A 24,190-nucleotide genomic window follows, 5' to 3' on the forward strand; every position below is an offset into this window, starting at 1 on the left:
AGATAGACTGTCAAGATAAGGCCAGCAGAACTCTTTAAATTGAATTGTCAAGTGGTCAGTTTCTATTCCAAAACACCCCCCAGAATTGAAAAACTCAACCATAAGCAAGTAAATACCTATTTCTACAACTACTGTATCTACTTTGGAATAAACTATAGCAATTTTACATTCTTATCAGGAATATAATCTATATAAATTGTGCAAATTAACATCTTATCAAAACATATCTTGTTTCCAATTGTTTTCAAATCAAGAAATTAAAAACATTTCATACTTTATCTTCTACTTCTAGTAGTGTTTTTGTTTTGTTTTGTTTGTTTTTTTTGCAGCACGCAGGCCTCTCACCGTTGTGGCCTCTCCCGTTGCGGAGCACAGGCTCCCGACGTGCAGGCTCAGCGGCCATGGCTCACGGGCCTAGCCGCTCCGCGGCATGTGGGATCCTCCCGGACCGGGGCATGAACCCGTGTCCCCTGCATCGGCAGGCAGACTCTCAACCACTGCGCCACCAGGGAAGCCCTCTAGTAGTGTTTTATAATTACCAAATTACATAGGGACATTTACCATCAAACCAATAGGACATTCCCAGTTTTAGGGCTGTATAAAAATCATTCTTTCAAATTAGAGTTGCATCATAATAAAACTGGAAGAAACTTCAACTACTTCAGTGAACACATACAAGCTGTGCATAGGGAAACTCCAGACAACTGATCTCATACTTTCAAGATATCAAAATGGGACAGTGGGGCTTCCCCGGTGGCACAATGGTTGAGAATCCGCCTGCCAATGCAGGGGAAACAGGTTCGATCCCTAGTCCAGGAAGATCCCATATGCCGCGGAGCAACTAAGCTTGTGTGCCACAACTACTGAGCCTGTGCTCTAGAGCCCGTGAGCCACAACTACTGAGCCCGTGTGCTGCAACTACTGAAGCCTGCACGCCTAGAGCCCGTGCTCCACAATGAGAGAAGCCACTGCAATGAGAAGCCCGCACACCTCAACGAAGAGTAGCCCCCACTCGCCACAACTAGAGAAAGCCCACGTGCAGCAACGAAGACCCAACACAGCCAAAAATAAATAAATAAAATTTAAAAAAAAATGGGACAGTGGCCCATTCATCATCATATTCCATTTCATTTCTAAAGCATCAGTACAATACCACAATTTTTACTTTCATCAGTAAAATAAGCCTAAAAATCTATAGTCTCAGAACTTTGGAATAAGAAAAGCATCAGTTTCAATCAAAATCCCATACATGGCTTCCAAATTGCAGCCAATCAGACTTACAGTGCCAGAGTTGATGTATACAAACACTCTTCCTTCCTCCCTGACGGTGCTCTGCACGGGAGCTCCCACAAGTAGGTCTGAGAAGCCATCTGCGTTGAGGTCCACCGCACAGATAGAAGCTCCGAAATAAGACCCAAGCTGCTCCAAGGCAAACCAGATCCAGTCATTGAGAAAAAAGCAGAATTACTCACCAAAGCCCTCAGTGATACCGAAGGTAGAGACATATTACCTTTTTACCTTTCATTTCATGTAAGATATTTAGTTCTTTTGCATCAATGCTGAATATGTATGCCTGCAATGGGGAAAAGAATTCGGAAAGGTCAGACTGCTATCACATTAAAAATGTTTCAGTCAATGAAAACATTAATTTTCATAACTTGTAATTGCTCAAATATATTTCTGAAAAATCATTTTCAGAGTGATACAAAAGGTTTAGGGAACCAAGTTCACATTAAGATGCCTTCCTTGAAAAACTACCTTCTCAGGAACAATCTTACTGTTTCCTTAGAGAGCACAGAAAATACATATAGTTGCTTCGCTTCCTTGTACAGCAGAAACTAACACAACATTGTAAAGCAATTATACTCCAATTAAAAGAAAAAAAAAGAAAATGTTGTTTGTCTCAATCCTCAAAGTCATGTTCATGCAGCAATGTAACAAAAACTAGAACGAGAAATAACATTTTGTTCTTTCTGGTCCTACCACAATTGTACCAGGAATGTAGCTGCCTTGATTTGCCTTCAGCTATAAACTTATTAACCAATAAATGTATTCCTTGGACATCTTGAGACAATTCTATCTCAGAAACAATTACTCATAGGAAAGAAGAGCCTCATTTGATTTATGTAGTCTTCCTGAAAGCTTTCCTGCTCAATTGTATCTAAAAGCCATACGACTTTCGCCCGTTTTCCCCACTAAATGCAGCACACTAAATTTCGCCCACTAAATGCAGCACACTTCTCATCATTTCCAGCTTCATTGCTTAGAATTTTTGCAGTTCCTCCTGTAATATCTCATTCTCTCATGCAATCCATATGAACCTTTTAGAAGAAATAAATATAAAAATGTAACTCTTACTTTACCAATCTGTTCATGTTGAGGGGCTCCTCCAACTACCTCGGTAGTGTGCCGACTCCGAAAATGACCGGCTCCAACCGAGTATCCTTCAAGAAAATGGAGACAAGTATGAGAATCATCATTCGCAATGGGTACAATTCATTATCATAAATCCACTTATAGAATGGATCATAAATCCATTCATAATTAAATGAGACTGAATTCAAAATGACGACAGTAAATAGAGTTTTAAGAATATTTAGAATAGCAATACTCAAAATTGGTTTTTATATGCTTTAAGCAATTATTAATCTGTGTGTTAATATGGCTTATATGTTTAAGTCTTAGAAACTGAAGATAGCACCTTTACATGTGGTCTGTTAGTCTCTGTATATTAGGACATGGTAGTTTCTACTATTACAACAGAAATATTTTAACGTATATAAAATATAACATTTTGAACTTTAAGTAAAAAAAAAAGTCTTCTTAAACTTCAACTTTTCTTGCCCTGAAACCTTCCGATTGTGATAAAACTGTATGATTACACAAAAGGTAAAATATTCTTATTTTATTATGTGATAAAAGGCATAATACTAAGTTACATTTTTAACATAATGGTTCAAGATATCCTTCAACCGTAAACAAGTAAATGCTGAACTGTAACTGAATTCCCTCCATTTTAAAATAAATTCCTTCTGTATGAATGGGGGGGGAGGTTCACTTCAAATGTGAACAGCCTATATTCAGAAATAATTACAATAGGAATGATAAAAATAGTTATGCTCTGGGAAATATTCTAAGAACTTATGAGGCAAAGGTCAATGGGCCGTTTTTAGACCCATATTCTTCATAATGTTACCCATTGTCTAGAATGCTGTCTGCAGTCCCACTGACTTTCAGCTGGTCCTTGAAGAAACTATACTTACTCATCCATTCATGATTAAATGAGTTGTTTCATGTAGAGTGCTTACAAAAGTTCCTAGGAGATGACAGGCACTCAACAGATGCTATCTTTATAATAACAAGTTGACTGCATAAAGATAAGCTTATAAGTGATTTACTGCAAAAGAGGAAGCTAAACCAGGAGTTCCAATCTAAGAATTATATATTGATGACAATAGTTACATACATAAAATATTAAGTTAACTGAAGTTTCAGAGACTATATCCTTAAAAAGGGAGTTTCTGAAATGGCTTTTTAATTACTACTGGCCATTTTGATCTTTTTTTTTTTTTTTTTTTTTTTTTGCGTTATTCCGGCCTCTCACTGTTGTGGCCTCTCCCGTTGCGGAGCGCAGGCTCAGCGGCCATGGCTCACGGGCCCAGCCGCTCCATGGCATCCGGACCAGGGCACGAACCCGTGTCCCCTGCATCGGCAGGCGGACTCTCAACCACTGCGCCACCAGGGAAGCCCCATTTTGATCTTTTGAAGATACAACTTCCCTTATTTATAATTACTAGTATCTGTAAGGCAGAGATAATTCGAGTTTGTCCATTTTTATAGTACCTAAATAACTTCCGAATTTCACTTGATTGTGTCTGTCTAAAAAAGCTTTGTATTTATTTGTAGTTATATTGTAGACGAAAAGAGAGCCGGTCCAATACGATGATCCTGGAGCTCCCATCACAATTAAGTCCTGTAAGAAAAAAAAAATTATCATCATTTAAAAGTTTAATCTCACCACCCAAAACCTCCTCCAGATACACACTTTAAGAGTGACAAAAATACATGTTTATAAATTTCTGAAATGTAAGCATTTTATGAGTTTAAAAACACATCAAAAAAGCCAGAGAAGCTAGCTAATGAATTTTCACCTAAAATGAGAATTTCAGAGAAGAAACGCTGAAACTCTCATTTCATGCTCATCAGCGGACTTTAAAATCAAAGGTAGAATCACTGAACACTAGAGTAAGCTTTGGGGAGAAAGGCAATGTGGTTTTCTACTAAAGTAAACCCTATCTATCTGGGTAACTCATTAGTGCTCATTACAGAGATAACTGTGTGTTGCCAAAGAGTAAAAAATGGACTTAATTTATTTCAATTTGCAAAAAGCTAATGAATAGGTTCCTTAATAATGTTAGCTTGGAAAAAAAACAACTCGAATGAAATTGGGGCATACTTGATGATAAGCGTAGGAATTTAGAAGAAAGGAAAGAGCAGACACTTGTCTGGTGAAATATGAAAACTTTTCAGCAGTTAAAGCTATGTAACATTTCTAAATTTCCTAAACAATCCAAACTTTGACAAAAAAAAGGTCAATTTAAATAGAAAGAAAGCAAGCATTATTATTTTCCCATACTAGGCAATATTTAAGGAAATTGTTAACCCCAGGCGTGATACAACCTGTCTACAAAGATTTAGAAAACATTCATAACGTCATAATGGGTTGTTGAGAGAAACTGGGAGATTTAGGAGTTGAGTACAATTGTGATCTTTCACTGTGTATGTGATAGTGTTAGAAAAAGAATAATAGAGTTTGGGACCATATCTCATTTAAGAGGATATTATTAAGTTCTTAAATCTCCCAGTTCTCACACTTCTAATGAAAAGTGTTAACTCATACGCTTCCTCCCCCCAGCAATTTAATAACTAAATATAACACACCTAGATATTTTCAATGCTTAAATTAACAAATAACTACAGCTACTTTTGATTTCTATTAAATTCTTCATAAAAGTAACCTTCTTTAGTATAGACTTTTAGTTGGTCTTGCGTGACACAGCCATCTAAATATTAATATTTTATCAATACGTATGTCGAATATTGAGTGGTGAAAATTAAGTGGTATTACACTCAAATTTAAGAGACATATTATTTGAGTATTCTACAATTTTTCTTCAAAGCATAATATCAATCTTCTAAGTCAAATTAAAATTCTATATGTAAACATCCATAGCAGCTATTTTGGGACAATTACCTCTGTGTAAAAACTAGATATTCCAGCTTGACATGATGCAAAATTTTCTCCAAATTTTCTCACATAATCTAAAATAAAGTAGAAAAACAATTCATGATTTCATTTTAAAACAGACAAAATCTGCATAATTTTATTTATAAATCCTTATAAGTATACCTTTTAAGAGCTCTTTTACAGTATTATTTTTAAAAAAATAGTAAGTGGTAAAATTTAAGGTCACAAATATCTTCCACGTTGATCTTCAAAATATTCTTGTGAAATAGCACTAGAAAAATCTACCCAGCCTCTTTTCCATGGGAAGAACATGCGGCATACACTCAAAAAGTTGTCAGGTGAGTATCTAAGACAGAGGTAGGATTTGTGGCTTCCAGTTCAGGTTTCCATTTAAAATAGGCTTCCTAGATTTTTGCCTGGCTGAAAATAACAGAGTCAAGATCTGCATGGAGATGGAGGGTCTCTTCTTACAAAGCCCCCATGAATGGTTGCTTTGTGAAACTTACTAGGGGCACAAAACTTGCTTTACCTGAAGAACTGACATGAGTAAACCTCTATGAAGATACAGGACCACATCTTCATTTTGGCTTTGCTAACCAGAAATGTTAAATAAATTGCTGTCATTTATAATGACCACTCCCTGTCATGCTTTTTCATTCCTTTTTATATCTTCTCTGGTCCTATATATATTTTTTGATTTAAAAAATATTACCATAATTTTAGGTGTCTTAGGTTTCTGCCATCATGTCTTGTTTTTTCATAGAATGTGGCTAGGTATATATTTATACATATATTTATTTACATATATATTCATACATACATATATGTGTGTGTGTGTGTGTATATATATATATATATATATATATATTTGGGGGTGGTGCACATTGTCATCTATGGACACTGGATGTCCATGTACAAAGTCACCCAGAGAACACATGAGAAAATGTACAGGACTGAAGTCTACACCCAGGGAGGCACCAGCATTTTGTGAAGGGACCAGCCAGCAGTAGGACAAGAGTTGCAGAACATTAAGTGGTCAAATGCATCACTTCACACCAGTAGAATAGTCAGAAGTTGTTTCTGGGGCAATTAAAAGCCCCAGACATGGGGCCAGCTAGGTGGGGAGGGGTGCTGCAGTTGAGGGGTGTATTTAGCTTGCATCTCTACTAGACTGTCCTTTGACAGGTTTCCTTCAGCCTATACGGCTAATTCCTATTGTCAAACATTTGCACACTTGATTTTAAAGGGAACCAAGTTCACAAGGGAAAAGGCCTCACCTGAACTGAAGATTATGACTCAGGCTGGGCAGGTTTACATTATGGAGAGACTGCAAGACCCCAAATGACCATGAAGGCCGCTACAGCCAGGGAGAGAGGCCTCTACTGTGAAATGTTTTGAAGTGTAAAGCATAAACTATTACGAAAAAGAGGATAATAGCTAGAGTAAGTTTTACTGCAATTGAGAAGTTAAAATTCACCTTTTATCTTCTTGGCATTCAAAGGCAAATTAGGAATACAGACGATATAATCTTTTCTATTATATCAAATTCCAGGGAGGAAAGACTCCAATATTAATAAAACCAACTCAATTTGCATACTTGCTCCAAGTTTTGTCAAGTAATAGAAATTTCCTTTGGACACTGGGATAATCATTTTGGTTAGAAAAACTGGAACTTGGCATTCATATATATTTTATCCTTTCCAAAGACACATTTTCAGAATTTTAGTTCTGTTGCAGGTATCATTTTTTCAATACTCTGTGGACATTTACCTCTAACTTTGCTCATTTCAGTTTATGTCCTAGCTCTGCATGCACTAACCATGACCTAAAATTTTTATGGGAAAGACCTTTCAAACTTAAGATACCAATCCCTTGCAATGTCAAGGAAAACAAGTAAATTTGGGGAAATAAAAAAGACAGTGAGTGGGAAAGATCTGCTTACATTTATACTTTGGATCTTTCTAAATCTTGTTGGAAGCTAAAGGTAAAGCAAGAAACTTAAACAATTTTCTTGCTTCTGATCGTATTTTTCAATCTATTTCATGATTTGAAGTGTCCTGCACTTGCTGGGCATTAGACTCCCTTATACTGAATAGAAAATATATTTAATGCTAAAGTGGTAATGCTCAACTAGATGCTAAAATTATTCAAATTAAATTGTAGAATTCCTAGTCCTAAAAACACAGTACATTTTTGAAAATTAAAACAACCGCAAGTGGATAAAAAAGGAAATAATACTCTGAGTAGTTAAAGGAAACAGAGCTATTTCAAAGATCCTCCCACCCCAAACCAAACATCCCAAATTGAAAATTGAAGAAAAATTTTTAAAGGCATTCACTTATTTCTCTTGATTCAGTTAATATCAAAACCATGCCTTACCTTGATAGCATGGAGCTATTCTTTTACTCAGCTCTGTTCGTAAATCAGAGGGCATTCCATAGCAAACACCCGTGGGGAGCTTATTTTCATTCTTTATGTAAAATATATTTTTCCATCTATGCCCACAAGTCTGAATAAAACATAAAAGTAGACCATATGATGTGAAAGTCACACCCAGGGTATCTGATTTCACGATGTGATCAGTGGACTAATTTCAATAACCTACCACGATGGAGCCATTTTCTCCTGGCTGTCTGGAAAGCGTGACCCCCAACCATTGATTGTCTCTTTCTTCCAAACAAGTCTTTCCACAAGGTTCTCCATTAGGGCTACCTACAGCATTTGAAAATAATTTTATCATCAGTTATCTTGAAAACAATATTATTCTACAAGAGCAAACAAACACACATGCTTATCCCCAGTGTTTTTTCCTTCAGCCCTCTGTGGAATGCCCCCTTTCCCTGCTTCTTTGTCATCATACATTTGGTGCACATTGTTGGGGTAACCGTCAGTTAATCTGTGCCAACATAATTGTTCTCTCACAGGTGATTTTTGTTTGTAGAAATGCCCTCTGACTGCTAACACCAGGAAGAGATGGCCTTGATATAGGAGATAGCTAACCAACATGACTAAGAGAGGGGAAACCAGTTTAAAACAACATTGGCTCTGCAAGTCCAACTGCATTGTGTAATACTTGGCAAAGAATGTCATCTTTGTTTTGATCATTTATCTAGCAATGTAGGCAACATTTCCAGAGCACTTTTTTTAAACGTTTCTTGTTCTGAGACATTAAGAATAGAAGGACTACAATATGGTCCTCAGCATTTAAGTCACAATTTGTTGAAGCTGGAGGTGATGATGGAGCATGTGGAAAGCAGCTGTGTATAATTAGCATACTAATAATGCCAGTATTTAAAACAAACTGCCCTATGGTTTACATTTAGTGGTTTGTGACATTCTCAACAAAGAAAAAAAGACTTTGAAAAGCTGGATTATTTTAGCAAAGAAACAACGTCAATAGGCACTTTCACAAAGGCATGAATAACCAGAAAGCCAAAAGTAAAATATTACACACGGGCAATACTTCTAAACTGTGCAAGAAAAAGTGATCAGCCCAGTAATTTTTCTTTTTGTTAAAGTGACTTATTTGCTTTGTAGCTGGGATCCTGTATTAAATGTGATTTCAAGTAAGTGATTTTGGGGGAGAATAAGATGCAGTATATTAAGATTCCTTTTGCTATTTCCACCCACTTCAATTGCCACATGACAGTTCCGTTACAAAGGCAGATAAAAACATTTGCATCAATTTGACTGGATAGGGACATGGAACTTTTTTTTTTAACTTAATTTTGGTACCAAGTTTTCATACATTGATAGGGACCACGCTCTAAATCATCAAGCACTTATAACCTTGACCCCTAGATAATGCTTCCTGGGCAAACTCAGAATACTTTCATAGATGAGGTTAGTATTAGAAAGTGAAATTATTTGCAGTTAAGTCTCCTGGGTAAGAGAGATTTTAAGGAGTGTGGAAAGATATTTGTGCATACATTTTATGAACATTTGTTGGTTCTCTTAAAATGTTGTTCAGGACAAACCAACCCTTCAACACAGCTAAACTGAAGAAAGTTTCCTAGCCCCGTCTCTGGAGATTGATTTAGTTGGTCCAGGTGAGGCCCTGATTACCCCAGGTGATTCTCATGATCTGGAACATTGTTACCATGGTATATGGATAGTCTTTTTTTGGCCAATTTTCTTGGAGAATAGTAATGTCAACTCCCACCTATTGGTAGTGCCCGCCAAGGGCATGAGACAGAGAAATACGACTAAGGATCTGTCTGGAAAAAGAATGCTGGGGTTGATTAGCAATGTCTACTTGGAATGGGAAGGGGATATTGCTGCAGCCCAAACCTTGATCAAGGATGGTCCAGGTGGAAGCATAAGGTTTCTATATTCAAGTTAATAAAGAAAGGAAGGAATAAGGGAGAGGGAAAGACAATTATGTTGTACTACTGAATGGGTAAGGTCTAACATAGAAAGTTGTTACCAACGTAATTGAAAGAAAGTGAAAGAATGACAAATAAATTTAAATTTTCATTGTGATGCAAATTTCAGTTTGACTTTTTGCTAAAATTGTCCGTTGCTTTTTTTTTTTACTAATGTCAAAAATAGATGATAAATGGTAGATTTGTCTGCCTGAAGCTGAAGTTATTATTTATCCCAATAGATACTTCAACAAAGTATCTTCTCTGAAAATACCAAAGTCTTCCTCAAATTACAGTCAACACTCAGTTAACTAAGCAATTGTGCAGGAGGAAAATTAAGGACAGGAGAGGACAGAGTTCACAAATAACACATTATCTCTGTTAAAATGTGGTATATTTAATGGACAGTTTCATTAAGATTACGGCCAATATTTAGGAACAAATTTAGTGTCCTAGAGATGCCACCCCAATGTTTAAAAACATATAATAGTATGTACGTAGTAAACATACAATAGTTTAGAACTAAAAAATACCATGTAAATTGCTGAAGAAAATGGCCCAAAAGTTCTTATGCACAAAAATTGTGAATTGTCATCTGTTTCTTAGCTGAGCTCTCTTATTTGTAGATTTTAAAATGAAAACTAGAGAAACTCTTGTGTTATAAAACTGTTTTCTGTGTCCACAGATTATTCCCCATTGCATCCTTTCTGTTTTAGTTTTAGCCTCACCAGGTGACATCACAATGTCATCACTGCTCAGATTCTCACACTTAGAGTCACACACTTAATCTAACTCTAGTAAGTGGACAGACATACAGACTCACGCTTATACAGGTTTCTTCTTTCCACTTCCTAATACTGCTTCTGCCACAGAGTAGCACCCAACAGCAAAGAGAATCCTGAGGTACTTTCAGCACTGGTTACAAGACAATATCAGTTCAAAGAACAGCCTATAAATCCCCACTACTGACCTGGGTCTTCATTTCTAGCAACTTTTCACCTTTACTTCTGTAATGCCTGCAGAATCTTGGCAGAGAGGTCAGCCCTTCACATCACCAACTTATGCTCAGGGCCCCTCCAGAGCTTTGCCTTAACTTCCTTGCTCCGGAGGCCACGCCTTTTCTCGTGGTTCTCAGCCCTGACTGGACATGAGGATCACCTGGGGTGATGGTGGTGGTGGGGGGGGGAACGTTTGGAACAAATACTGACACCTGGTCCCACTCCCAGAGGCTCCGATTTGATGTGCCTGGGTTGAGACACAGACATCAGAATTTTTCAAACAGCTCCCCAGTAACAGTAGTGTGCAGCTGGGCTTGTGAGCAACTGCTCTGCAATGTACATGGTTATGTCATTTCCTGTGTTACATGTGAAAGGAACTACTCCATTTAGAAAATAGCAGTAATACCTTTTTGCCCTCCTTGGTTTCACCTAAATATTGGAATAGGATATCAAATATTAAGCCAATTTTCTTCATGTGGAAATACAGTATTTCTGATTTGGTCAGAAATGATGATCATTAGAACTGTCATGAGAAAGCTAATTCTCATGAATTTCCCTGACAGAACACCATAAATAAACGCAGATTATATTTTATCCAAATGTCATGCTGAAATGATTTATAATCTGGTTTTCAATTCAGCTCATACATTACTGATCTAAACTCAGAAAATCAAATCAGCTTCATAATTGAAAAAAGTACTTTACATGGTTTAACATAAAAGAGGTCAGCAGAAATTAACATGTGATAATTTTCCATGCTTTTATATAACTAGAATGACTAATTCTTAGCGCAGTTGAATGCATTTTCCCAGTAGACGTTAAAAATATAAAGCACATAAAAACCATAACCCTTATTCTAAAAATTAAGCCCATCTTTCCCTTTCTTTTTTTTCCTCTTTCGATTTTCATTTGGGAAAGAAAATACAAAAATGTATGCTTACTATTCAGTTTTTATTTCCACTTATTGATTTTGTTTCAGTGTATACATGAGTATATAAATGTGAATAAGCAGTAATTTTGATAGATGGATACAAAGGATGTTAGTACAAAGCCAATTAGGTACATTCTTTACCACTCCCCCCGCCTTTGTCTTTTTTGCTCTTATTCACATCATCTGTTTTAGTGCCATTTTTCCAAGTGCCAAAATGTGACAGAGAATATGGAAGACTAGATATTTGCTCTTGATTGTCATCTCCATGGGGGCAGACTGACTATTTTGTTGACTGTGGCATTCCCACAGCACAGAACAGGGCCTTACATGCAGTAGGCAGGAACAAAATATTTGCTGAGGGAGGGAATTCTGAAACCCCTTATACCACCACAAAATCCTCTAGTAGAGGATACTACTACAAAATTTTCACCAAACTCTCAGGGATCTAAGCTTTGGAAAGGTCTTCTTCCTTCTCTACTATTCTCTCCTACTTCCAAAATATTAGTCCCTTAAGTTTTAAGACAGTAACAGATGGTCTGAAGGAAAACAAGCGTTTGCAGGTTTGAAGATCTTTACAAAGTGCGATATGTGAGTAGGATGATGTAGGACTGAGAATTAGCTGGGCCTCCAGGAAGTGCCTGTCTCAGAGGGGTTCTGCAAGGATTTTGGGACTAAATGAGGTATATGTGAAGGGCTCGGGCTAGAGCCTGGCAGAGAAAGCAAGAAAACATTAGCTGATGCTGACATTATTATTTTAAGGATTAAGCTAAAGATACGATTAAGCTGCACATATGTCATGGGATATATCCTCCTCCCTAACATATTTGTGGCATATCAATGTCAGCGAGCCCTTACCATACACATTAACTCTTTATTTCTCAGAGTAGCAACAGAGGACAGTGTTATCGATCCCATTTTACAGGTGAGGAAATAGAATCTTAAAGAAGTAAAGTGATTTGCCCAAATCCATGGGGCTGGTAAACAGAAAAGATTAGAATCAAAACCCAAAACCTTTTAGAATGAAATACTGCCATTTGCAGCAATATGGATGGACCTAGAGATTAATATACTAAGTAAAGTAAGCCAGACAGAGAAAGACAAATATCATATGATATCACTTATATGTGGAATCTAAAATATGATATAAATGAACTTTTTACCAAACAGAAACAGACTCACAGACACAGAAAACAAACTCACGGTTACCAAAGGGGAAAGGGTGGGGAGGGATAAATTAGGAGTTTGGGATCAGCAGATACAAACTACTACATATAAAATAAACAACAAGGTCCTACTGTATAGCACAGGGAATTATATTCAATATCTTGTAATAAACCATAATGGAAAAGAATTTTTAAAAAAAGGAAATCAAAAGCTTTTAGAAATTGAAGATCTAAAAGTAGTTATTTTCCACTAATCTGGAGTATATACAATAGAACTGTACACATATTTCAGACATATGAATTATCTGGATAAATTTTACTTTCTAAACCTTTTTTTTCAGATGAAAATGTGTAAAATATCACAAGTCTGCCCACAGACTATACAGTCAACTTTCTAGTGTTCACAAAAAATGTTACTTACTTGGTCCCTATCTTACCCTGACCTTTTCCTCAACTGAGATCAGTTCTCAATATTTTGGCATTTACACTGAGGAAGGACCAAGGGGAAAGACCAGACTCAAAGGTCTTCTTTCTGTAACCTTTTGACAGCTTGAGTGACACACTTTGTGGGTAGGGGAGCCTGGGACTTCTGGATGCAATGACAAGTTTGGTTTATCTGCTTGTGTCACTGGGCTGTGGCTTCATCAGTTCAGACATTTGATTGGGGCTCTCAGACTGGCCTTTTGGCTACTAAGAGAACACATGCATTTATCTGATCTTTCAAAAGATGTGACATAATTTTCAAGTTTCAGAAAAATAGTGAAAGACCTTACTTCCACCAATTACTTTTTCTTTTTTTAACGTGAAGCTCTATTCCATTGAAAGATGAGTCCTGTATTTTCAAACTCTTCCACTAGAAATTTTTCTTAAATAATCCTGAAAAATAAATGACCCTTGTTCTAGTCTATGTTCTATAAAGATTCTTTGTTCATTCATGCAAGATATCTTTATTTGTAGAAGCGATAATTACCGAGGGAAAATGATCATACAATTCCTTCATTTACCAAGATTCAGAATATAGAAAAAACATATGGGATTAAAAGCAAACGAACCAATTCAAAGATGACCAGATTACAAGGCCTACCACTGGAGGGTTATAAAAATTACAGAAAATTTGTGTCTGTGCATACAAGACTGCCTGGCACCTAGTAGGTGTTCATTAAATGTAAATGCTTCTGCTCCCCAGGGTACCCACATTGCGTTGATGTGGACACACCAGCAGAGGGAGCTCACAACGTTGTGAGGTTGGATCAGCAGCCTTCCTTCAGCTCTTTAAGCCAAATGGCCGCTTGTTTTTGTTTCTTATCAGACACTAATTACTATTAGATTCATTATATTATTTTTATTATATTAAACTGTGTACTTTTCCCACACATCTAATAAAACGTGGTGGAGATGTTTCTGAAAGGTAACAGTGATGTTCATGAATTTAACAGCAATAACAATAACTTGGAGTAATGAAAAGTGAAATACCCAAGTTTTACAGGAGATATGGGACATGAAAGTACTAAACTTCCAAGACCATTTCCTCCAAGTCATCTAGGGGCAAACGAGAGTCAAAATATCAAATTAAACATCAAAATTAGAAACCATTCTTGAAGTATTTTTTTTCTGGAAAAATATGTTTAAGTGTCATATTCTACGACTTCCTAATAAAAATCTGATAATGGCTGATAATCACGCTCAATTTATGTGAGAAACAACTCCTATAATCACAGGCCTGAAAAAGCCAGCTATTTAAGTCCTCTATTTCATTTTATTTTAATTACATTTTTTATTTAATAACCATATTTATTTTACTGTGTTGTATTTAGGAAGAGAGTTCCACACAGAAGTGAACAAGTTCTGGCAGTAGAGGCAAGCTTGATGGTTGCAATTTTATGAATCTGAGTTGATCCTGAGACATCACTAGGCTTCAGAACCCTAGAAAACCATCCTGCTGGTGAGCTTGAACCTAAGATCGGGGTTTCCTCCAGGTGCCTTAGGGCCAAACTTCTTTAAATTCCTACAGAAAACCTGTACAAGTATTTTTACTAAGTACAGCAGAAAAATGTACAGCAACGGATATATTTGCTGTGCATAATTTAAAGAAGGAATGTTTTCTTACAATAATTACAGAATTATTTATATAATAAATAACACATTATATGCTTTGTATGTGCCAGGCACACTTTTAATACATGTAAACATGTATATTAAGTCATTTAATTTTCGCTATATCCCTATGAGGCAGGTATTATTATCATTATCCCAATTTCACAGATGGAGAAGCTGAAACAAAGGGAGACTAAGCATCTTGCCCAAAGTCACACTACTTGTAAGGGGGGAAGGAAGGATTCAAACCCGTACTGTCATCCACCACCGTACACCACTTTACAATGATTTGCTATTAGTATTTTTCACTGTTAATCAGGAAATGAATCCAAGTATCACCATTATTAATAATCTTATTCTAATTCTATTTCTATAATAACTTATTATATAACATTAACTTCCAATATTAGAAAATAAAGAAAGAAAATTCTGTACTTCCATGGTTTTCAACTAATCTCTTAGACTGAAGCATTCATTTGAAAAAGTATCACTCATATATAGATACCATTTTGAGTGTCTTTGAAACAAGAATAAGGCAAAAATGTAAACAGAAAAAAAACTCCAGGGAAACCTGCCCTCATTTAATGCTCAGTGGTCAATACTGAAGTTCTGAGCCTGGTTTTGGAATTCACAGGGTAGGATGGAGGAGGAGGTCAGGCTAATAACAAGGTTTAAAAATATGTGAGGGCTTCCCTGGTGGCGCAGTGGTTGAGAGTCCGCCTGCCGATGCAGGGGACACGGGTTCGTGCCCTGGTCCGGGAAGATCCCACATGCCGCGGCGTGGCTGGGCCCGTGAGCCATGGCCGCTGAGCCTGTGCGTCCGGAGCCTGTGCTCCGCAACGGGAGAGGCCACAACAGTGAGAGGCCCGCGTACCGCCAAAAAAAGTGAGAAAAGTAAAAATCAGTCAGAGAGTCCATGGCATCATTCTGTACCAATCAATGTAGGATCAGATTGAGATGAGGGGTTACCGATAACAGAGGACATCTTTTCGTTCAAAGTTTAAACTGTGGGATAATATGTTGCAGAGACAATGATTTGCAGACAAAATAATGATATTCTAATAAGTACTAGAAAATGGTCACAAGAAAACAGAGAATAGCACTGGGGCGAGGTAGACCTAGAAAGATTTCACAGAGGGTAGATATTGACAAGAGACTTCTACAAAGGGTATCATTTTAAAAGGACATGTCTAATCCACTTCACAAAATATTTCCTGCAAAAGAGATTTGATAACTAAATCTATACTCTTACTACTTCTGAACATATTCATTGAGAATTACAGTATTTCATATAAATTATATGAAAAAGATTTCAAATCATTAAAAATAGATTCTTGGGGATAAACTGAGAGCATCAGAACCAACACACTGCATTACTGAGCCCAGTTCTGTCACTTGCAAGTCCACTTCCATATTTAATTTGATATCTCCAGCTCTTCCTATAATTAAAATCCCCTTGTTTGAAAGACAGTCAGTTCCGAGCTTCCTATCTCAGGAGTGTGTATTCTTTAGATTGCCTGGTAGAGTAGGCAGAGTCTGGAACCCAAGGCTGGCCTAGACCTCTTGGAACAATATTGAAATATACAGCAAGCCCCAGAGGATCCCACCCATATCTGAGAAATGCACCCATCCATTTCACATTCATTGAGATTTTACTACATGCTCATCAAAACTGGTCAGAACTGGCTCAATTACTCTTCCAGGAAAACTTCTCTCGTCATCCAAACACTTCCTTCTCCCCACTGTGTGTCTCTATCATTATGCATGTTACGTTTTCTTGTAAGTAATTATCTGTTTCCCTGTTTCTCCTGTCACTGAGTTCTTTCAGGGCTTTAGCCATCTTAGCCACCTTTCTATTCCCAGTACCAGCATAAGTAATTGATAAAATTTATTTAATAAAGGAAGAACCCAGTTAAAAGAGTTGACATCTGCCACCAATATTTTCGCACTCCTCACTTCTCAACTCTCTGAAGTCTGGTATCACCACTAAAACTGGTCTTACCAAGGTTACTAATGAACCAATTTTCTCTAAATCCAACGAAACCTCCTAAGTTCTTACCTAGCTTGACCTCTTGGCAACTTTTGATACTGCCAACCACTCACCTCTTTATAGAATCTCTCATTCCTCTACTTCCATAGTGCTACACTGACCTGATTTCCTAGCTACCTCTTTGGCTTTTCCTTCTCAATCTATTTTTCAGGCTCTTTTTTCTTCTCCAATGGTTTTCAACCATGGATGAATATTGGAATCATCTGGGGACCTTTGGAAACTCCTGATGCACTACTAAGGGTTCTGCACCCAATTCCAACGTGTGTGTGTGTGTGTGTGTGAAGTTTTTCCACACCATCAACAAGCAATTCTCTGATACCAGGTGGGTGTCCTGCAATTCAACTCCATTGTAACACTATCTAACCTGTAAATAATGTCAGATCCCACAGGTTAAGGGTTCAGTCCTACATGCTCCTTGACATAGGTCTTAGTGATGATTTTTTAAATCTGACACCAAAAGCAGAAGCAACAAAAGCAAAAATAAATAAGTGGGACTACATTATACTAAAAAACTTCTGTACAGAAAAGGCAACATACTGAATGAGAAAAAATATTTGCAAATTGTATATCTGATAAGGGGCTAATATCCAAAATATATCAAGAATTCATATAACTCAATAGCAAAACAAGCAAACAATCTGAGTGGAAGACCTGAATAGACATTTTTCCAAAGAAGACATACAGATGGACCAGAGGTACATAAAAACATGCTCGACATCACTAATCAGGGAAATGCAAATCAAAACCACAATGAGCTATTACCTCACACCTATCAAAATGGCTATTATCAAAAAGACAAGAGATAACAAACGTTAGTGAGGATGTGGAGAAAAAGGATATGTATTGTTGGTGGGAATGTAAATTGGTACAGTCACTATGGAAACAGTATGGAGGTTCCTCAAAAAATAAAAGATAGAACTACCATATGATCCAACAATTCCACTTCTGGGTATTTATCAGAAGAAAATGAAAATACTAACTCAAAAAATATTAGGTACCCCCCATATTTATTGCAGTATTATTTATAATAGCCAAGATGGGAAACAACCTAAATGTCCACTGAAGGATGAGTAGATGAAGAAATTGTGGTACATATATGCAATGGGATATTATTCAGCCAAAAAAAGAATATAATCTTGTCATTTGCAACAACATGACTGAACCCTGATGACATTATGCTAAGTGAAATAAGTCAGATAGAGAAAGACAAATACTGTATGATCTCTCTTATATGTGGAATCCAAAAAAAAGAAAAAAAAACAAGCTCACAGAGAGAGAGAGAACAGATATGTAGTTGCTAGAGGCGGGGGTGGGGAGGGAAAAATGGTGAAGGGAGTCAAAAGGTACAAAGAGTAAAATAAATACAGTGCATTACTGAGCAACACCAAAAAATAGCTTACTATCATTTAGTAATTTGTGACTATCTTCTATAGTATTAGGAAATTTAGGCAACTTTAATAAATTAACACAAAACTTCCTTAATGGGTAATAGAACTTTTAAAAGAAACCTGAAAGGTAAAAATACACTGGGTGTATCTGTTTAATAGCTGATTAAAATAGATGAAAAATTTAAAAAGACTGCTTTCCTCCCATACCCCTGCTCCCCCCACATGCACAAACTTCAGATACCAATCTCAAGTCCACCAGCTATTGAAGTTTCCTTTGGTTTGAATAATTTGCTAGAGTGGCTCACAGAACTCAAAGAAGCATTTTACTTACTAGATTACCAGTTTATTATAAAAGGAAGTAACTCAGGAACAGCCGGATGGAAGAGACACATAAGGCAAGGCATGAGGAACTTGCAGGGAGCGAGCGCTTCCAGGTCCTCTCTGAATGCACCACTAGTCCTAAATCTCCACGTGTTCACCGACCCTGTCCTTCTGGGGTTTTATGGAGGTTTCATTACATAGGCATGATTGATTAAACCACTGACCATTGGCAACTGGTTCAACCTCCAGCCCCTCTTCTCTTGCTGGAGGTCAGGGGGATAGGAATGAAAGTTCCAACTATCTAATCATATGGTTGGTTCCACTGGCAACCAGCCACATCCTTAGGTCCTAAAGTCATCTCACTGACGTAACAAGATATATTTATCACTCTAGAAAACTCCAAGGGTTTTAGGACCTCTGTGCCAGAAATGAGGGTGAAAACCAAATATATCAATATATTCTTATTATAAATCACAACATCCTACCCCAGACCCACCCCCAGAGATTTTATTAGTTTAGGAGGAGGCCACCAGCACTGGTATTCTTAAACCTCTGCAGGAGAACCTAGGTTGCGGCCAGAGTTGACCAACACTGTTCTAGCCGCCTCTCAAGTTGTAGGAAGCCTCTGGGATCTCTTCTGGGCCTGATGATCTATTCAGCCTAGAGAGTTCCCAGGTTAAACTCATTAATCTCCATGGTTTTGATTACCATCTCTATGCCAATTACCTTCAACTCTGAACTGCCCTCTAGACCACACCTGCCCTCCAGACCCATACATCCAACTGATTTCCAGATATTTACTTTTACATCTCACAGGACATAGCACCATCATCTAGCCAACAGCCCAAGTCAGAACCTTGGGTAACATTTTGAAACCTCCTTTTTCATCTCTCTCGTTTAATAATTACAAAGTCCAGTTCACGGAGACCTGCTCTGCAGGAAAATAGCAGATTTCAGCACTAAGCCAAAGGCCAGTACAGCCACTGTGGACCCCCTGCAGATCTTGCCAGCTTTTGCCCCACAGGTATTAGTGTTAACTGATGCCTGGGTTCCTCCCGACTCCCTTTTTTTCTCACTGAAAAGACCAGAAACCACCGGTCATCCCAGGCCTCTGTGCCTACCCTAGTATAAGAAGCCAGCCACTTGAGCCCCTCCCTGTACCCACCAAAGCCCAAGTGCAAGACACCAGCCTAGACCCTTGTGGCTGACCCCACCATTGCGCCCGGCCTCAGGGTTCGGCCCTACAGCTGTGCATCTGCATGCCACCAGCCCTCTGCCCACCACCAAGCTTCACTGCAGTGCACACGCCCAGGGGAAAGTGTGCAGCCATGAGGGAGCACAAGGACAGCTGGGGCCCCTGTAAGTTTTTGTGGGCCTGCGTCAGGGTGTGCCTTCTGTTGCTCGGCACCACAACGCCCACCTGAAGCCAACACCTCCAACTGAGCATCTGCTACCCCCAGCCCAACACCCAGCACCAGCCTCCACTGCATTGTGCACACCCCGAGGAAGAGTGTGAAACCACACACGAGCATGCTGACAGCCAGGGCTTCTTCAGTTTCCAGAGAGCTTACCAAGTTGTAACACAAATAATCCCTGCTTACTTCTCCAACCTATCACCACTTCACACTCCACAGTTCAACTGTATGCATTTTTCTTTCAGTCCAAAGATGCTGCCCTCTCAGAGACCTCAGGGTCTTCATATACACTGTTTGCTCTGTCTGGCACCCTTTCCCATAACCTCTTCCTCTGGCTAACTCTTGATTTTTTTTTGTTGTTGTTGTTGTTTGCAGTTTTCCACTAGAACATCAATTCCTTAGGAAGACATCACCTCAATCTCCTAAACAGATTAGATCTTCTCACCATACTTTCTTATAATAACCTAACCTATAGACTGTAAACCCCTCGGGGCAAGGGCCATGTTTCTTTTGTATGCCCAGGTTCTCGCCCTTTGACATCCCTCAATAAATGACCTACAAGCACAATGGATTACCATATCTGGCCCAAGAACTACTGCCAAAGGGAGAGGTTTTTTAGTCATTAGAAATATCACCCAGTGGTCAAGTAAACTTTAGGCAAAAAATAAAATACATTTTAGAAAATCTCATCTCTTAAATTAGGTGGAAACCATTCTTTTAGAGATGGAGTTTGGGAAATTGCTGGAAATAAGGAAACAATTCTTGTAATATGATGGTTTATTCATGAAGCTCTCTGTCTTAATTTTGTGCGTAATTAGCATAACAACCTCTGTTCAGGGGTGATTTTTCAAAATGACCAGTCTGTATCAACATCATCTTCATAAGCTACAATTTAAAGAGTATCACAAATAAGAAAGAAAAGGAAAGTTATCAAGGACATATTTGAAATTTCAACAGTGAGAGGTTTGCCTTTTATTGTTAAGCTAATAATTCCTACAAATCAGGCAGAAGTGAGTGAGGTAATCATTAGTTTAATGACACAAACGCTAATTAACTTAACCTCCTCCAAGTAGGTTACGTAATATAAACCAGAAGGCTGGCTAAGGCAATATAATTTCCAGGAAGAAATCTGAAGGGGAATAATGATGACTAACTTAATAAACCACTGTTCTTTCTAGTAAGAAAAAGAGGTACAAGGAGAGAGCTTAAAGGTCGAGTAACTATACAACATTGGTCTAGAAAAGTGAAAATTCCAATCATTTTATGCATAGACACTGGGAAAGCACCTGCTAAAAAGTTAGTGTTATTTTACATAGGGAAGTTATGTTTCTCTAGAACAGCGCTGTCCGACAGAACCCTAATACAAGTCACATATGAAATAATTTTACAGTAGTCACATTAAAAAGGAATAGGTAAAATTGATGTTAACAATATATTTTCTTTAACCTAATACATCCAAAATGTTTTCATTTAAAAATGTAATCAATATTAGTTTCAAAATATTTATTTCAACATGTGATCCATATCTAAAAAATTAAGAGATTTTATGTATACGTATGTGTGTGTCTATGTATTTTTTTTTGGTACTAAGTCTTCAAAATCCAGAACGTAATTTGCCCTATAGTACTTCTCACTACAAACTAGCCACATTTCATGTGCTCAATAGCCACATGTGGTTAGTGGCTACTGTACTGTACAGTGTAATTGTATAATTTTAGCCTCTATTACCCAGACATGTGTGTGTGTGCGCACGCACGTGTGTGCGCACGTGTGCATGCCCAAACACGCATGTATAATGCTACTAGTGGCAACTTCAAAATAATGAAAGATCTAGTACGCCTTTTGAATGACCAAATAAAGGTAATCTTTTTAGTATAATTTTATAGCCATTTATGTATTTTATTATGTTCTAATTGTTCAAATACTGGAAATCCATGGATAAATACATTAATGAAGTCATTATTTGTGATGCCTTAATTTAGCAACCACCTGTGATCAAAGTTTCCTTTTAAAAAACTTAGCAAGGATGCAAAGCACCTGAGTGGAAAAGCAACTGAACCTGTGGAAATCACTATGGCCTCCTCAGACACGGAGTCTTCATGAACAAGTTTGGATTCAGACCCGCCTGATGGCGAGACTACTTTCCTCTGGTTCACAGAGAGCAGTACCAAGGAAGTGAGGGGAGAGACCCTTCTTAGGCGGGCAGGAAGGTGGAAGAAGCCTGTTTGCACACAGGAAGAAATGCACCTCTTCTACAGTCAATTCACTTCACTAAAAGGGGTATCTGATTCTCAACATCTCATACCCTGAACATTCTAGATAAACAGGCATTTGCTGCTCACTTCTGATTATGACTACAGTGAATATACCATAGTATGGGACAACATTAGCCACTGCAGGGAAGAGGGGTTAGGAGGTAGGGGGGAAGGGTATTGATTCCTCTTCTGAGGGAAGGAGTCTACCTGAATCAAACTTTGATCTGAAATTCTGAGACCTAAAGACTAGTCCATGTAGATAGCACTTTGAATTGTATAGGAGATTGGCACCATTTTAAGAGCTCTTTCAACTTCATCTCTTTGATAGCAAATTAGGCCATGAATGAAAGAAAACATTTTATGACATGGCAGTCATAGCTGAATCTTTAGTTATTATAAGATTTTTTGGAAACAGATGGAAGTCTATGTGAAGACACAGGGAAAAGACAGCCATTTATCTACAAGTCAAGGAGGGAGACCTCAGAAGAAACCAGCTCTGCTGAAACCTTGATTTTGGACTTCTAACCTCTAGAATTGTTTTCCAAATTGAGACAAAATTGGTCACGGAAACACTGCCAGATTTCACATGAAGGAGAACAGAGACCCCTTCTTCAGAAGGTGAGACACAGCCACCCCCCGCTTCTGCAGAATACCCTCCAACACTAGCAGCTGTGTGGATGAAAGGCTCTTGGTGCTGCAGCCAGGAGTCAGTGCTGTGCCTCTGACGTAGGAGAGCCAACTTCAGGACACTGGTCCACAAGAGACCTCCCAGCTCCACGTAATATCAAACGGCGAAAATCTCCCTGAGATCTCCATCTCAACACCAACACCCAGCTTCACTCAACGACCAGCAAGATACAGTGCTGGACACCCTATGCCAAACAACTAGCAACACAGGAACACAACCCCACCCATTAGCAGAGAGGCTGCCTAAAATCATAATAAGGTCACAGACACCCCAAAACACACCACCAGACGTGGACCTGCCCACCAGAAAGACAAGATCCAGCCTCATCCACCAGAACACAGGCACTAGTCCCCTCCACCAGGAAGCCTACACAACCCACTGAACCAACCTTAGCCACTGGGGACAGACACCAAAAACAACGGGAACTACGAACCTGCAGTCTGCAAAAAGGAGACCCCAAACACAGTAAGATAAGCAAAATGAGAAGACAGAAAAACAGCAGATGAAGGAGCAAGATAAAAACCCACCAGACCTAACAAATGAAGAGGAAATAGGCAGTCTACCAGAAAAAGAATTCAGAATAATGATAGTAAACATGATCCAAAATCCTGGAAACAGAATGGACAAAATGCAAGAAACATTTAACAAGGACCTAGAAGAACTAAAGAAGAAACAAACAACGATGAACAACACAATAAATGAAATTAAAAATACTCTAGATGGGATCAATAGCAGAATAACTGAGGCAGAAGAACGGATAAGTGACCTGGAAGATAAAATAGTGGAAATAACTACTGCAGAGCAGAATAAAGAAAAAAGAACAAAAAGAACTAAGGACAGTCTCAGAGACCTCTGGGACAACATTAAACGCACCAACATTCGAATTATAGGGGTCCCAGCAGAAGAAGAGAAAAAGAAAGGGACTGAGAAAATATTTGAAGAGATTATAGTTGAAAACTTCCCTAATATGGGAAAGGAAATAGTTAATCAAGTCCAGGAAGCACAGAGAGTCCCATACAGGATAAATCCAAAAAGAAACACGCCAAGACACATATTAATCAAACTGTCAAAAATTGAATACAAAGAAAACATATTAAAAGCAGCAAGGGAAAAACAACAAATAACACACAAGGGAATCCCCATAAGGTTAACACCTGATCTTTCAGCAGAAACTCTGCAAGCCAGAAGGGACTGGCAGGACATCTTCAAAGTGATGAAGGAGAAAAACCTACAACGAAGATTACTCTACACAGCAAGGATCTCATTCAGATTTGA

General features: G+C 38.1%; 1 protein-coding gene across 1 annotated transcript in view; it reads right to left on the reverse strand.

Annotated features, from left to right (window-relative positions):
- Positions 1 to 24,190, reverse strand: part of ITGA4 (integrin subunit alpha 4) — an 85,661-nt gene that overhangs the window by 55,560 nt on the left and 5,911 nt on the right. The window contains exons 3-9 of the mRNA XM_033859973.2: positions 7,854 to 7,960; positions 7,628 to 7,757; positions 5,255 to 5,322; positions 3,844 to 3,973; positions 2,359 to 2,444; positions 1,511 to 1,573; positions 1,282 to 1,419 (exon numbers count right to left, since the gene is read on the reverse strand). Of these exons, the coding sequence (XP_033715864.1) occupies positions 1,282 to 1,419; positions 1,511 to 1,573; positions 2,359 to 2,444; positions 3,844 to 3,973; positions 5,255 to 5,322; positions 7,628 to 7,757; positions 7,854 to 7,960 (722 nt within the window). The remainder of the gene's footprint in view (positions 1 to 1,281; positions 1,420 to 1,510; positions 1,574 to 2,358; positions 2,445 to 3,843; positions 3,974 to 5,254; positions 5,323 to 7,627; positions 7,758 to 7,853; positions 7,961 to 24,190) is intronic.

The sequence above is a fragment of the Tursiops truncatus genome, chromosome 7 (genome assembly GCF_011762595.2).
Source record: "Tursiops truncatus isolate mTurTru1 chromosome 7, mTurTru1.mat.Y, whole genome shotgun sequence".
NCBI lineage: Eukaryota > Metazoa > Chordata > Mammalia > Artiodactyla > Delphinidae > Tursiops > Tursiops truncatus.